This window comes from Sciurus vulgaris (genome assembly GCF_902686455.1).
Source record: "Sciurus vulgaris genome assembly, chromosome: 9".
NCBI lineage: Eukaryota > Metazoa > Chordata > Mammalia > Rodentia > Sciuridae > Sciurus > Sciurus vulgaris.
The window spans coordinates 86,765,010-86,781,806 of record NC_136469.1 but is presented as its reverse complement, the minus strand read 5'-3'; the positions used below and the strand labels follow the sequence as shown (position 1 = coordinate 86,781,806).

The following is a 16,797-nucleotide window of genomic DNA, read 5'->3' as shown; positions in this document are numbered from 1 at the left end:
GGCAAGTTTAACTTAGGCAACATAGCTAGACCCTGTTTGTTGGGGGAGGTGGGGGGAGTAGGGAGGGTTGTGCGAATTAGAATACACGCTTAGCATGCCTTGGATTCAATTCCCAGCACTGAAAAACAACAGAAAAAAGATAAAGCAGTAAAAGAGGTGCTAAAAATTGATACAAGATTCCAAAGATACCAGATATAATAATTAAACTTCAAGTTAGTCTACAAGAACAAGAAAATGGTTAGAAATTTAGTCTGACATCCTGTTTTCTCACAAGGTATGTGTGTATGTGTGTATAGATATATACAGACAGACAGACCTCATTTCACTTACAGAAAAATGGCTGTATATTTGCAAATATGTGTGAGGAAAGGGTAGTGGCTTAGACCAAAAAAAAAAAAAAAAAAAAAAAAAAAAAATCAAAAGTTGCAGAATAACTTCACTGTGGAATAAGAAAGGGTACTAACCCAATTGGTCATTCTTAACTGAGTGTTTAGGAAATTAAATGACATTTGAGAATTAAGCTTTTTAAGATGAGAATCTGAGGATTTAGGGAGTAGTAATAAAGGCTAAAGAAATACCATCCACAAATTTGGTACAAAAATTCTTTGGGAGGGGGAGTTTAACCATGGTGATAGAAAAGACTAAGATAAGAAAATGTGACTATTTCCCATGAAGTAAATGAAGAGGCACTGAAGGTTTTTGAGGAGGGAAAAATAGAGTCAAATGATGTATATATTTAGAATACTGTGTGGAACTGAAGTTACATTGGAGCACAAAAGGTGGACAATGTGAAAGATGAGAAGCAAAGGTATTTATACAAGGAGACAGAAAAACGTCATATGAGAAGTGATAACTCAAACAAGAGGATGGGAAAAAGCGCACAAAGACAGCCAAAGTCAAAGAGAGAGAGAGAGAGAGAGAGAGAGAGAGAGAGAGAGAGAATGATGATATTGATACAACTGGTATGCAGAGGGTTTAATATGCTAAGCATTATTCTAACTAATATTTTTTCTTTTGAAAGTTATCAAGAGGTTTTTTTTGTTTTGTTTTATTTTTTGTTTTTTTATTTCTGGTTATGTGGGACTGAACATGACAGTGTTCTGCCACTGAGTTACATCCCCAGTTCTTTGAATTTTTTGAGACAGGGTCTTGCTAAATTGTGAAGATGGCCCTAAACTTTCGATCCATTCTGCCTCAACCTCCTAAGTCTCTGAGATTACAGGGTGAAGAAAAGAATTTGATTTTTGTTTTCTTTTTGTTAGTTTGTTTTATATTTTATGTTGGAGACTTAACCCAGAGCCTTGTGCACAAGCATACTACTCCAGCCCCAAGTGTTTAATTTTGACTCATGGTTCAAATCCAAAGTCAAGAGGACACATCTTTCAAGGCCTTCCTTTGCGGTGGGGCTTGGGGGTTTTGATGGTTTTCTTGATAGTGAAGTGGTGCAAAACATCAAATGACAAGAGACAGGGAGTATCTGTTAATTTATTATACCAACTCATTTAATGGATATAAGGAAATGGAAGGCAAAGATTAAGTGAGAATTTGACAGTCATATCAAGATTTAAATTCTGAATATAGAATAGTGATGAAAACAAGGGAGGAGGAAGTGCTAACAAACATTTACTGATGATTTACTATGTGCTAATAAGCATCAACAAATCATCCCTGCCTTCACCAAAATGAACCCCTTCAGATGGAAGGCTTCTAAGGTCATAAAAAAAAAACTTTCTCTTCTTCCAGGAGGGAAACTCAGAGTCATTAGAGTTTTCAGCAGGAGAGTGATGTGATTTGATTTAAATGTTTTAAAAGGATCACTCTTAGTGCTACAAAGAGAATATACTGTGAGCAGTGATGTAATCAGGAAGACTCTTTAAATGACTACTGCAAGAATACAGGTAAGAGATCATATTAATGATATGGACCAGGGGAAGAAGTGATGAAAAGTGGTTAAAATTTTACATACATTTTTAGGCACAGGCTACAATATTTTCAAACAACAGAGGGGACACAGGAATCAAAGATGACTTCAAGATGTTTAGTCTGAGCAATCAGAAGATAGTTATAGGTCTCTGGTGGGCAAAGATCTGGAATTCATATTTGAACATATAAAAAATAACAGATGTTAAATCAAGCATCCAAATGCACATATTAGCTAGCTAGGTATGAGCCTGAAGTTAAAAGAAGATGTCTGGGTTGAAGATATAAATATGAGACCAGTTATTATATATTTAAAGTTAGGAAGCAAAAAAAGACAACCAATGTATAAAGATGATAACCACATAATGAACTAAGAACTTCTTTAATTAAAAAGTAGGTGAGAAGAGGAACCAGTAAAAGACATACAGAAGAATATTCATTTATGTAGGTGAAAAGCCAAGAGCATGAAGTGGCATGGAAGCCCAGAGAAGAGAGTATACCAAATTTTATTAGCTTTAGTAAGATGAGGATGGAGAAGTAACTGTTGAATTTTGCAATATGAAACACGATTTTGGTGGAGCTGTAGGAGTGAGTACCTGGCAGAAGCAGATTCAAGAGAAAGGAATAATTGGAGATAGCCAAATCAGGGAACTCTTTAAAAAAGAATGTAGCTGCAAGGGAGATTCTGTAGCTTAAAGGTTGAGACAAGACATGTGAGTCAAAAGAAGAATTTTTTAAAGACTTTGAGATATAAGCTGGGTGTGATGTTTCATGCCTGTAATCCCAGGTAACTGGGAGACTGAGGAGGATTTTAAGTTTAAGACTGGCCTGCACAGCTTGGTAAGATATGTCTTAAAATAAAATAAAATATAATAGAAACAAAATGGGGTGGGGATGTAGCTCTGTAGCCTAGTACACATGAGACCCTAGGTTCAATTCCAGTACTGCAAGGAAGAAAAAGGAGAAATAAGCTTGTACGCTGATGGTATGATCCAGGAGAGGGAGAAAACAATACAGAAGAAAGGACAAGAGAATTGCTACAATTATGTTGTTGAGTAGGAGAAACCAGATTGGGTGTAGTAAACAAATAGAGGGGCTGGTTATCAAGTCACTGGTAGGAAGTACATATGGCAGAAAGAATTAACGGGTAGATAGTAAAAAGAGGAATGTCTTCAGAAGTTTTCTTTTGATGCCTTGATTTTTTCACTAATGTATCATGCAAAGTAATTTATTAAAGGTGAAAGAGAAGAGGTGATGAAGTCTGAGGATAAAGGAGAAGGAAAGAAACAATTGTCTAGGTAAGTATAGACTAAATTAAATTAAGGGGATGTAGAGTCCTAACTACTGGTTAGCAATGAAGGGCTACAACAATACAGCAGCCATCCCCTATTTTATGTGGGGGGATTGGTTACTGAAGTTTCCCAACCCACCCAGGTACCAAAACCCTTCAATATTCAAGTTCTATAAAATGGCAAAATATTTACATTTAACATAATACAATGTAGTCTATTTAAACAGTTCTGTATTTTTATTTGCTTTATTCTTTTTTGCCCTTTTTACTATATTTTTAGAGGTATAAGAAGAAGAAAAACATCTGTACAACCACAAGGCAGAAGCAACTTCCAGGTATTTCTTATCCACAATTGTTGAATCCTCAGATGTGGAACCAGCAAATACAGAGTGCCAACTGTATGACTACTGATCATCACTGCTATACATTCAAAGTAAAACCTGTCATAGCTGTTTTTTTCTAGACACATTTAATTACTGGGTAGAAGTTAAAAACAAGGAAAAGGGGGTAAAGAACAGTATAAGGATTATACAATATAAATGAATTCTACCATTTATTGGTAGACAGAGTGTTGGAGGTAGAAATCTAGAGGGAGTAAAGCTTTTGAAAAGATAGGAGGTGATAATCAGAATGGAGGGTGCAAAACTGAGATAATGGGATGGGTACATTAAATATATGTTAGATAAATAAAAGGTCATAAAAATGTACAAAATAAAAAGAGGGAAAAAGTAATGTAAGTAATGAAGTACAAAGAGTGAGATCAGTATTAAAATGCAAATTAAAAATATCTGCTAGGGATTCTGACAGCCAAGAATATAACTTAGATGTTAATATACTAAGAAAGGCAAGAAATTAATTTTAAGAGCATTTTGAATCTCAAACACATGGAACTACTTCAGAGAAAGAAACCTTCCACATACCGTATGTTCAATAAGTAAATATTTATTAAGTACAAGAGACTCTAACACTAAGTCTTCAACACTAAATTTTTTATAATCCAAAAATTTCAAATTACAAATACTGATCAAAAAACCTGTTTGTTTGTTTTAATTTGTGGGACGGGGGATATTGAGGATTGAAATTATGGTGGCTTTACTACTGAGCTACAACTCCAGTCCTTTTTATCTTATATTTCGAGGCAGGGTCTTGCAAAGTTGCTGAGGGTAGCAGCAAACTTGCAATTCTCCTGCCTCCGAAGTCTCTGGAATTACAGGTGTGTACCACTGTGTCTAGCTAAAGAAACATTTTTATGTATGAAATAAGTTATCCATGCATAAACTCAATTCAAACCAGTTAAATTCCAACATTTCTAAATCATAAATTAGTAGAACCAAAAAGGCAAAAAAGAACATTTTCACAGATGTATATCATTATTTAAAAAATAGCAAAATCCTAAGTCCCATCTAATAATATTTCACATAGAAATATGTTCTGCAGTTCAGAAAAGAACAGGTTTCATTATAATGTGGAATTATATACCACCCTCTATCAAAATGGCAAAGTATAGAGTGCATGGGGAAGGACTGCTTTACATCTAATTAATTTATGAGTAAAAAGTTTTTAAACACTTTTAAGTCTTAACATTAGGGAAGAATATACAGTGATATCTGAAAGAAGCTTCTCTTGACTTTTCTTAAATCAAGAACTCCTGAAATCATAAATATCAACATTGAGAAATGATGCCAAGAATGCAAAAAAATCACACTCATGTATTGCTGATGGCTGTGGGAAAATATTCTACTACTGACGCATGTTAAGAAACTTAGTCCCCGCCACCCATTCCCACAAAAAAGAAGGATGGTCAGTATATGGTCAGTACGGATGTAGTTAAGTAACCAAGAAGAGGAGTAATAAAAACAAACAAGGGCAAAGAGGACTAAGAAGCGGTGTGGGTGGGAAGATCGTGTAGGGTCCTAAAAGGCCCAATATTAGGTATTTATAGAGGTACACACTTTAGTTACCATAAGAGATCTCCAACTTTACATAGCTTATCTCTGTATATTTCAGAGTTTAAACTGAGCATGCTACTGAAATAAAAGCAAAAAAATTTTAAAGTTAGCTGAAAACAGACAGCTTTAATAGGATATTTCCTATGCTGCTTCCTGACTTGGAATCCAAAGGTATGTAAATAAAATGAATAAACACAAAAATTCAATATCAGATAATCAATGTCTCAGCTAAAGAAAGGATACTTTCTGATAAAACTACTATTCACAGATTCTAACATTTTCAAGTAGAAAAGTAATGGGGGAAAAGAATAATAAAATACTTTTGGTAGAAAAATCTAAGAGGTAGGTTATATTCAATTAAGAGAGGGCAGAGAACCAGGAAATTTACATTTTAAAAATCAGGTTAAAATCCTAGTTGGATTAGGCACATTGCTTAACAACCTCTTACTGATTCAATTTCCCTATCTGTAATAAGAGGATAATGTTTTAATAAGAAGAATAAAATAATAAATATTCTGTTTCCTAACTTGGCCTGATAAAAGTGAATATGAAAATACATTAGTGGGAATGTAGCTCAGTGGTACAACAAGGTTTGCCTAATATAAGCAAGAGGACTTGGGTATGATCCCCAGTACCACGAAAACAAAAACAAAAACAAAAACAAAAAAGAAAAAGAAAGAGAACAGGTTAAGTAATAGTTACAATGTTCACTACAACATCTTTCAATGCACTCATTCTTCTAAACATTAAAGTGGCTCCAAAAGTAAATTTTAATTTGGTCAGAATCTAAACCATGTATGGAGAGAGAGGGGAAAGGGGGATGTGATTTACTGGAGAGTGAAATTAGGAGCACTTTACCACCTACCACTACGTCCCTAGTCCTTTTTATTTTGAGACAGGGTCTCACAAGTTGGTGGCCTCAAACTTTCAATCCTTACACTTCAGCCTCCCAAGTAGCTGGGGTTAAAGGTGTATGCTACTGGGTCCAACGAAAAAAGGAAGTTTTAAAAATGAAGAACCTCCAACATAAATTTTTTTTTCAGAAGAATATATTTTCTAAATTGAATAAAATATTTAGAATGATTCATATTTTCTTTCTGTAGGATAAAATAGCTTAATAAAATCAGCAAATATAGCAAAAGAATGGATCTTACTCAAAAAGGGCATATGCATAATTTTAGCACATATCCTTTATAAATTTAAATACATGTTAAGTTTTAGCATTCTTTATCTTTTCATAGAAAACAAGATACAATGGATTTTGTATCCCTTAATATTTATTCAATGTCAAACCAATTCTTTTCCTGCTAATGGTTACAATTTCCATTAAGTTTTGGATCACAGAGTTAGTGGGGAAAAGTTGACAGAAAGGGGAGGGAAGAAAAAGGAGTTATAAGGCTGTACAAATTATATGCTGATTTGGAGGATTTTATTCTCTAAGGGAATAGAATACTCTAGTCTGCCTGAAAAAGTACAAAAGAAGTTATTCATTAAAAAACATGTAGTTACTCAATATTCCAAGTGGTTGTATTCCACTAGGTGATTATACCTTTATAGTTTATGTGGTACTTCTGATAAATGTTGGCAACAAAATAAGGTCAAGGATCAAAGAACTATAGACATGATTGAGAATTAAGAGATCATTAGTTCAGATAGGACTAAAATCCAGAATTAGAAGCTAAGTTTCCTGACCTTTCAGATCACCATGATTCTTGTAATAAACTTTAAAAATTTGATTACAAAGAAAATGCTTTTAATGATACTCACAACTATCTTCTCTATTTGAGATAAACTTGGGGAGAAAAATCGTGTAATTACATAATTACAGCAAAAACAAAATCACAAAAGAATGAATTAAGGGAAGAAAAATCAGAAAGAAAAAAAAAGTGAGTAGTTTTTATATGTAAAGAATTGTCATTACCTTTTCCAAGTCTAACTCCTCTAACAAAATGCTGGCATTTTTGTTTGCTTCAGCAGCCTGTCTATCTTTGGCTTGTACTATTGATTCCATACAAAGATGACACTTCTTCAGCATTTCCTGTAATGAAAATTGAACATATTTGCAGTCTCAAAACATCTTGAGTTAGATTCCTAAAAATATAAAGATCTTATTGAGGTATGTAAACATAAGCAATGAAGATCAGTGACAGAAAAGAAAAAAGGTAAAAAGGGTACAAATAAACCCATAATTTAAATGACATATTTTAAAACATACACAAGCAAAGAGTTTCTGTTTTTCATTATAATAGCCATTTGACTGGTATTTAGAAAAATAAAATTATTTACTCATAATCTGAACATAAAGTATACAGCAAACACTACAATAATTTATGACAGCTGGTTAATGAATGGTCTAAGGGAAAATGGGCAATGTCAACAATGAAAATGAATTTACAAATTTCCAAAGTACTTATCTGGCAAGAACTGTCCTCAAATATTTAAGCATTTTTGCTAAAATTTTATGGGCAAGAATTACTCACAAAAGGAATCACAGAAACAGTACCTAACATAGTTTTCTGATTTCATTCTCAAAAGACAAAGGGGTATTTTCCTTATTTTTTTGGATATTAAAAATATTCCCACAATAGTAATTATTTTAAAATACTTATCTTCATCTCCCTTTTCTCCCCACACACTAAATCAGGACTGTTAATTGTCATAAAAAAAAATCTGGAGTCAGAGAATTGCCTAGTTTATGTTAAATAAAACCTAAGGGGAAAAACTGCCCACTATCATATAATCATAATATTTTTAGATTTATTGGCAGCTTTAGATTTCCAGAGGCCTGTGTTAATATTTTAATTGGATGTAAGCATAAGCCACAAAACAAAATGGAATAGAATTTATTATTCCAGGAACAGTAGCACATGCCTGTAATCCCAGCAACTCAGATGGGCTAAGTAAGGCAGGACAATCTCAATTTTGGGGTCAACCTTGGCAACTTAGCAAGACCCTGTCTAGAAATAAAAAATAAAAAGGGCTGATGATGTAGCTCAATGGCTGAATATCCCTGGGTTCCATCCATAGTAAAATTCCCCCTGCCTAAAACAAAAAGAAAGAAGGAAAGAAAAAAAAAAAGAAAGATTTTATTTATCTTGCCTACTTTTCCTGCATAATTCTAGTCAATACACTTTTTGTTTGTTTGTTTGTTTTATTTGAGATGAAGTCTTACTGTGTTGCACAGGTGATCCATGAACTTTTGAGCTCAAGTGATCAGCCCATCTGTGCCTCCAGAGTAGCTAGGATTATAGGCATGTGCTATCATGCCCAGCTGCCAATTCATTTTTAAACTGATAGTTAAACCCTAACTTTTACATTATTTAACATGGCTTTAAGGTTTTCTGCCCATGATTAAAAGTACTATATTCATTTTTGCTGGGTAATAAAACCCATTGAGTTCATTCCTCTTTCAGAATATATTATCAATCTAGATAAATATATCTCTACAGATATGATAGCACTAATGAATAATAATTTTGCTTTGAAGTGTTTAGTGTTACATAAAAATTAGCTTAAAAACTGGTTAAAAAGCAAAGTAATTCTATCACAGAGAATGTTTCATTAATTCATTAATCTGTGTACAGTCTCTTTAAGAGTCACAGTTCATTTGTCTTCACAAAAATGAATGAAATTTCTATGTATTTATTGTTCAAACCAAGATTTTTCTTAACATAGGAGATACATCAATCAAATGAAACACCCAACTTAAATAGTGGAATAAACATGAACAATGTATTACCTTATCAGTGATGGTTGCTATGTATCTCATACATTCAGAATCTGATGGAAACTGATTGACTTCCTTGACTAAGTATCGTACCACCTTCACATGCCCCTAGAAAAGACGTCAATGTCAGATTGAATAGACTCTAAAAGGATTCAGTAAATCTACACAATGTGAACTATCTGCATTAGTTAACATTAGAGCCACAAAGTAAAGACTTATTTGCATATTAGCACTATAAATGAAAAACAAGGTAGGCTTTGCTTCTAAGGAGTTAAATTCACACTGTTCATTCTTATTCCACCTTCCAAAGTAGCACCAAATAATGCGACCTACCATTCTAAACCACTTTGAAGAAAAAACCAAAAATCCAAAAATCAGTATGAAGATAAGTACGAATTATATCTAATGGGAAAAAAAGAAAAAAATAAAAAAAATTTCATCTCCCTTTTCTTTATTAACTCATTAGACATGAACAACCAGTTTCAATTCTAAGTTTTTAAAGAGAAAAAAAATAACAATTCTGTTCTTTCATTCTTTTCAGAGAAAAACTGAATACATAGCACTGTAGTGCATGGTGTGAAAGAAAAAAAAAAAGCTTTCCTACAGAATGAGCTATGATTATATTATTCAATATAACAGTTCAATATTTCTAAGTAATGTTCAAAATCTTTAACATTCAAGAGTTGCTTCACTTTCTCCCACGTGCACCACTGCTCTCTGCACAACACCTGTAATTCAGCCAGTCTGAACAGACAGCTGATAGTCTTCAGTATATGTCCTCTATTACCTCTATTTGATCCTTTTTGTTTGTAACTTTTTTAAGCTTTCCTTTAACAGCTCAAATGCCACTAGCATCATTGCCTAATGATCTCCCTCAAACTTTTAGTCTTTACCTTTAACTATTTACAACGGGACAACTGACAGTTATCTGACTTGGGCATGGATCTCACCTCCCTAATTAGGTTACATTAAAAAAAAGGCTTTTGTATCCTATGTAACATAACATCACATTCATTACAATTGCATATGACAGATACTCAAAAATAAACAGTAGAATGAATACAAAAGATAAGCAATGTTCATATCAAGTTAAAATGGCTTATTACAAAGATATATGAATGCCAGATATTAAGAGTAACAACAATAGAGAAATTACTAATAATTAAGAGTAATAACATAAAGATGTTTGTCAAACTGAATGATAAAGACAATAAAGGGCTATAGAACTTCCATAATCTCTAGGAGATTAGAGATCTCAATGTGAGCTCAAATAAGATGGAAATAGTTTGTATAGAAGAAATTTAAACTACCCAAAGAATGAGGAACTTTGTAGAAAACAAAGAAGCACATGGCATTCTAGATGAGAACAAAGGTTATGTGAGAGAAAGGAACAAGAAAAAGATCAAGCAGGAGAGAATTCATAAAAGGAGATGACACCTAAAGGCACTACCCTGGAGTGGCTTTGAATACCAAACTGATTTAAATTCAAAGACTTCAGAGTTAGGAGACACCTAACAGTTCTTAAAAGAAACTACTAAAGTGGTGGAGTGATTAGGAAGATTAACTTGATAATAGGTGGCCACTGAGAAAGAATAAGTTGACTGCTAAAGAAAAACACAAGACAATCAGATTTAGGTAGTCCAGAACATCTAGGGATAAAATAGAATAAAAAGAAAGCTCTGGGGATGTACCTCAGTGGTAGAGTGCCCAAGTTCAATACCCAGTATCACCACACACACACCACAAATACACTCACACACACACCAGAGAGTAATAGGAAGAGATGACTTCTTGCAATTTATATATTAAAACTAGTCAACATTTTGGAATCTATAGAAAATTTTACTCACAGTTTACAAAATGATAGGATTAAAAAAGTATACAATCCCTGAAATAGTGATCTATAACCAACCAAATCATTTTACTTATACACAGCTTTGTACTACGAACTATAAAAAGGAACAGTTTCTTTTACTTTCACCAATTCATATTTCTGCTTCTAAAGATAGTATGCTTGAATTTTTGGACGTTTAAAGTATCAATAGATAGATTTTCATTATTCTTTTTTTCCTAAAAATGATTATGCCTGACATGGTAGCACACAACACCTGTAATCCCAATGACTAGGCAGGCTGAGGCACAAAGACTGCAAATTCATGGTCAACCTCAGCAACTCAGTAAGATCCTGTCTCAAAATAAAAAATAAAAAAAAAAAAAAAAAAAAAAAAAAAATTTAAAAAGGGCTGGGGATGGAGCTCCACTAGTAAAGAACCCTCGGGTTTAATCCCCAATATTGCAAAAATAAATGCATACATACATACATACATACATAAGTCAATTTCTCTCTACAGAAGTAATAAAAACAACCACACATAAGTAGCTACAATTGGTTACTCTTAATTGGATTTACAGTGAAAGATTAATACTGCAACTAAAATTTGAAAATACTATTTATAATAGCTTTCTAAAAGTTTACTTAGATTAGATGTCCAATGTAGATAATTATTAACTGCTTTTCCATAATACCTGTATTTGTCTACCTTCCATTGTTGCCAACAGAGTAATTATTTGCATATTGTTATCACTTGGTTTCACCAAAGGTGCTAAATTACAAATTCAGAGTCTTCAGTGATCACTAGACCATATGCTTCCTAGCAGAAAGGGAAAATACCCAAGAAAATGAGGATGAAAGAATTCTACCTTTCTAAATGCTGCCATAAGAGGAGTTATTTTGCGGTTATCTGCTGCATCTACATCTGCACCTGCTTGCACCAGTAACTGAACCACATCGAGGTGTCCACCATTTGCTGCTAGCCACAACGGAGTGTTCCCCTTCTTGTTACGTACATCAATATGAGCTCCCCTAAAAAATGAATGACACAGAGAGCACTGTCTTAAATGAAATGGAATGATATAGTAACAATAAAAACCAATTATGCCCATGTGAAAATTTCTGTAAAGATGAAAATTGCTCTTAATATTCAAGGACCAAAATAGAATTTTCTCTCAGAATTACATTACAATTTCCAGCCAGCAAATCAAATAAATTTCATATATCCAATAATTGATTTTATTTTAAAAATAATGACTGCATAATTCTGAGTTTCAAAATGTAAGAATATGTGAAATTTTGTTGAGTAAAAAATTGAAGAATATCCTGTTAGTAGCATAATCAATATACTAATACAGTATGCTGGAAACAAAACCAGTATCCTGAGGCAATCATATCTGCTTCAGATTATTTCTATCCATGTACTTGGAGTATGTAGTGTCAGAAAAAAATGAGTCAAAGAATAAATGCACATTTAGCACTCAGTCAGCATGAAGGTAGATAAGAAGACTCATGGTAGTAAAAGTAGTTAATAAACATAGTTAATAGCAGTAAGTACCAAATACTACTGTTTAGGGTATCATCCAAAGGATCTTTAAGACTGTTAAAGTAGAAAATCCAAGTAAGGAAACAAACATATTTGGGAAACTGGCAGGCAACTTAATGCGAAAGTAGAAACTACCCTGGATCCTCTGATACCTTGAACAGTTCTACGACTAACACCTAAAAGTTTTAACTACTGTAAACAATAAGAAAATCAATAAGGATGTCTTAGATCATTGCCAGACTTTTAAGACTTGGGAGTAATACTCTGCAAAATTCAAATTGTATGAAAGACATGAATGTGGATGAAAACAACTGGATGCTCAAAGAGCTTACTATAGCACTTAAAAAGTATATGCACACAAGAAAGGAAGAAAAATAATTTTAGGTTGCATTGAAACAAATTAGACAATGTAGCACAGCCCTGGATGGGTGAAAAATAACAGGCTTGAAAAAAACACTTATAGTTTATACAAAAAGTAATCACATTTGATTTTTTAATAGTACAACTGCCCAGAAAGAATAGTAATAACTAATAATACTTATGCTCATATGTGAATAATTTAGTAATATCATACCTGCCAATGAGAAGCTCACAAAATTTATAATGCCCTTTATCTGCTGCTATGGTTAAAGCTGTATCTCTTGAGGAGGGCACTGGAGGGGCATTGACATCAGCACCTTTATCCAAAAGAACTCGGCCCACCTCTGCATATCCACCAGAAGCAGCTTCCATTAGTGGTGTGAGGCCAGTCTAGGTTTAGTGGAAAATAAAAAAACATGTAACAGACTAGAAACAGCCAAAATGGTATAGAATAACAATATGATGAAGCAATATGGGACAGCTTTTATAAATATTCACAACTAAATTTCTGCATCAAAACTTATTAGTCTGAATTACAATCTGATCTATTAAAAGATAATTACACCTAAAATCAATGATATTATAAAAAGAATCTGAATGAGATCCAAGCACGTGACCTCTATCTTGCACTAAATTCCTCCCTTCTCTTTCAAAATAGAATCTCTTTTTCAGCTGATAACCTTATTAACATTAAGACCTATAAAAATGTATTGCTGAGTTATTTTCAGAGTTAATGCTTGACTAAGTTAAACAAATGATTTCCTTATATTATTATTATCATTATTATTATTAAGTTTTCAGTAATGGGGATTGAACCTAGGGGCACTTTATCAACGAGCAACATCCCCAGTCCTTTTTATGTTGTATTTGAGAAAGTATCTTGATAAATTGATGAGGATTTCACTAAATCGCAGAAGCTGGCCTCAAATGTGTGATTCTCCTGCCTCAGTTCCCTAAATCACTGGAATTACAGGCATGTGCCACTGCTTGGATTTTGATTCAATATATATGTAGGAGATAAATGTTACTAGAAAGTACTAAAAATTATAATTATCATCTTGTTACTATACACCTTAAATACGAAAGCAACAAATTCATGGGTAAATCTCAGAATTTTTCTTACCTTAGCTCTGTGTTCAACATTTGCTTTTCTATCAAGCAGAAGACTAACCACTTCAGTTCTTCCTTGGAAGCAGGCTAAAGTCAGGGCAGTGTTCCGATTGGTTTCTATTTGAGCATTTATATCAGAGCCCATGTCCAACAGGAGCTTAACAGCAGCTGTATGCCCATTCATAGCTGCTAACATCAGTGGAGAAATGCCCAATTTGCTACCAGTTCTGGTGGTGAGCATTATGGGGAGAATAGAAGGAAAAAAATATATATTTTACACTGAAAAACCAAATGATGATATAGAATTTTATTTTTAAAATTTTTTTATTCTATTTTTTATTAAAATATTTTTTTATTTTTACAGACATATTTTGATTCATTGTACATAAATGGGGTACAATTTTCCATTTCTATGGTTGTACACAATGTATATTCACACCATTCATGTAAGGTGATATACAATTTTAATGGAAGATTCTTTATATTGCAGTGTTATTTAAAAATTTAACCATTTTTCTCAGGTCTAGTAAATCTTTCATATATTACCAAGTCTCCTTTAGAAATCTTTTAGATAGAACTTAATCTATTACTTTATCTCATTCTACATAATAACCTGAGCTAGAAAAATATTAAGTTCTTGAATGATGATGGACTTTTTTTCTCTTAATTGTTGAGGCTACCCTCAAACTTGGAATCTTCCTGTCACAGTCTCCCAAGTCACCAGGATTATAGGCATGTGCCACCACATCCAGCTGGACATTTCATCTCTAGGCCTATATTTGCTTGCTTAATAAAAACTAAGAAAGGAGGGTCTGTGTTTAGTTCCATTGTATGAGATATAGCATATGATATTTTTCAAGTTATATGTTAAGTTCTAATAACTTAAATAAATCTTAAAAATCTCTTCATAATTTACATTTTAAGGGCCTAAAAGTGGCATTAAAAAAAAAAGGTGTTCTATAATTATCTGTAACATAACTATGTATCTAAATAAATGGCTTGCAGTGAAAAGAATAAAACTTGCCTAGAATTAATCTCAGCTCCTGCATTTAGTAATATTTTGATGATGTTCACATAACCACCAGAAGCAGCCAGGCTTAGAGGTGTGTAATCGGAAACATTCCTGTGCTCTTTATTTGCCCCTCGAGCTAACAACAGCTCCACCACCTGGAAAGAAAAAAAGAAATAAATGTGTTTTCTTATGGTGAGTCACTTCCAAGGTATATATTTGTAATTCCTCCTTTTTTTCTGGTCTATTGTACAACCAAAAAATAGAATTTTTCTTCATTTATCCTCTGCCCAAAACTAGCCTCAAATGATAGCAAAAGCAGTCAACAAAGAGAGAGCTTGTCGAGTTAAAATCATTTAGAAATCTACTGAAAAGATGTAGTATGTTCATGTAAGACCTGGACCTCAAATTTGTTAAGAGATGCTACTCTGGAAATTAGTATAAAAATCTGTATATCGGTGTTATTCCACCACATAGTAGTGAAGTAGAAGTAATATGGGACAGATTTTTTCTGCATTTGTATATGTAAATGTATTTCAATTAATTTAAAGCCTTTCAATATTTTTAAAAATTCAGAATAAAAGCTAACTATCTTTTAAATTTTATAAAAATTTACAAATATACAAGAGTTGAAAAAACTTTATAAACTATCTAGATTTTACCATTAATATTGTATTATGCTAAGTCCTACTTATTTCTAGGTGTACAGTTTTACAAGTAACTGAAAGAACTTTTCCAAAAGTGGTTGTGCTATTTACACTCCCATCAACAATGCATGAGTTCTGGTTGTTCTACATCTTCAGCAACATTTTTTATAACCAGTCTTTAATTTTAGTCATTCTAGAGGGTGTGTGGTAGTAACCCATTAGGTATTAATTGCATTTCCCTGATAACTAAAAATAAGTGCTTATTAGCCATTCATACATCATTTGCCCCATGCCATTTAAAGTACAAAACAATCCTTTGACACGGGTATTAGTATTTTCCTCTTCATTTTACAAATAAGACACAGGAAAATTAAGGTTGACTCCAAACCACAGCTAACTCCTAACTTTGCTCTTCCTAATAATACTTACTATTTCCCAACTCATGTTTTTGCTAATATTATTAAAGGTTATATTACTAAAACATAATAATCATTATTTACTATATTATTCCATTAGCACTTTTACTAAGGTATAAAAACTGGGAAATAATAATGCCATATTAATGAAAATACTAACTGGGAAATAATAAATGTTTATAAACAATGCTTTCTCTCACTTATCAGCTTAAACTTTACTTGTTTGAATAAAGCTATGCCAAATTTTAAATATGACTTTCACATTTTGCTTCAAAGCCAGTAAGTTCATGTAGCTTGACAAGGTATAAAAACAAAACAAAACAAAAGATGGCATTAGGCTAATTCCTTAAAATCAATACAGTAGAAAACTATAAATTTCAAATGTGAAGTTTTCTGAATTTTATTATATAAAAACTTCTTTCTGAGTTAGTTAAATTATTTCAAAACACTTACTTGTTCCATGGACAATAAATTAAAGCAATGGGGTGTTTCTAGGCAAAATTATTACCTGAAAGACTTTCCTAATAAACCTCATCTGTTACATTTCAATAAGACTATGTAATTCAAAAATTACAGCATCACACTGGTTTTATTATCTTCAAACAAAGGAACCAACATACTTCTTTGATTCAACACTGAAAAAATTTTGTTAATATATGTAGCAAGTATGATTATCAATATGTATAACAACTGAAAATTTCAATTAAGGCACAATTTTACTTTTGTTACATTTCAAAAGAGATTTATAATTCTGATCAATATTTTATTATAAGCTTTAAAGTTCAATGGTATTTCACTGTAAAAATTTATGCCCTCATATTTGAATGTGGAATTGACAGGACTCTATTCTACCTCCTCCACTGAGGATTATGGAAGAATGAAATGACACAACCAGAAGAAACAAAATAGAAACAAGTCTTTGTTGTTTCTTGACAGATCAACCAGTAACAAGTGCATCTAACTATTCACACATATTTTATCTACTCCAAAT

At 32.7% G+C, this 16,797-nt stretch overlaps 1 protein-coding gene across 7 annotated transcripts in view; it reads right to left on the bottom strand.

Annotated features, from left to right (window-relative positions):
* ANKRD17 (ankyrin repeat domain 17) overlaps nucleotides 1-16,797 on the bottom strand; it is a 148,393-nt gene that overhangs the window by 23,233 nt on the left and 108,363 nt on the right. For all 7 annotated transcript variants that reach the window (XM_079152680.1, XM_079152682.1, XM_079152681.1 and 4 more), the window contains 6 exons: nucleotides 14,759-14,901; nucleotides 13,748-13,961; nucleotides 12,839-13,014; nucleotides 11,588-11,750; nucleotides 8,900-8,995; nucleotides 7,082-7,198 (listed from right to left, as the gene is read on the bottom strand). In XM_079152680.1, coding sequence (XP_079008806.1) covers nucleotides 7,082-7,198; nucleotides 8,900-8,995; nucleotides 11,588-11,750; nucleotides 12,839-13,014; nucleotides 13,748-13,961; nucleotides 14,759-14,901 — 909 coding nt within the window. The remainder of the gene's footprint in view (nucleotides 1-7,081; nucleotides 7,199-8,899; nucleotides 8,996-11,587; nucleotides 11,751-12,838; nucleotides 13,015-13,747; nucleotides 13,962-14,758; nucleotides 14,902-16,797) is intronic.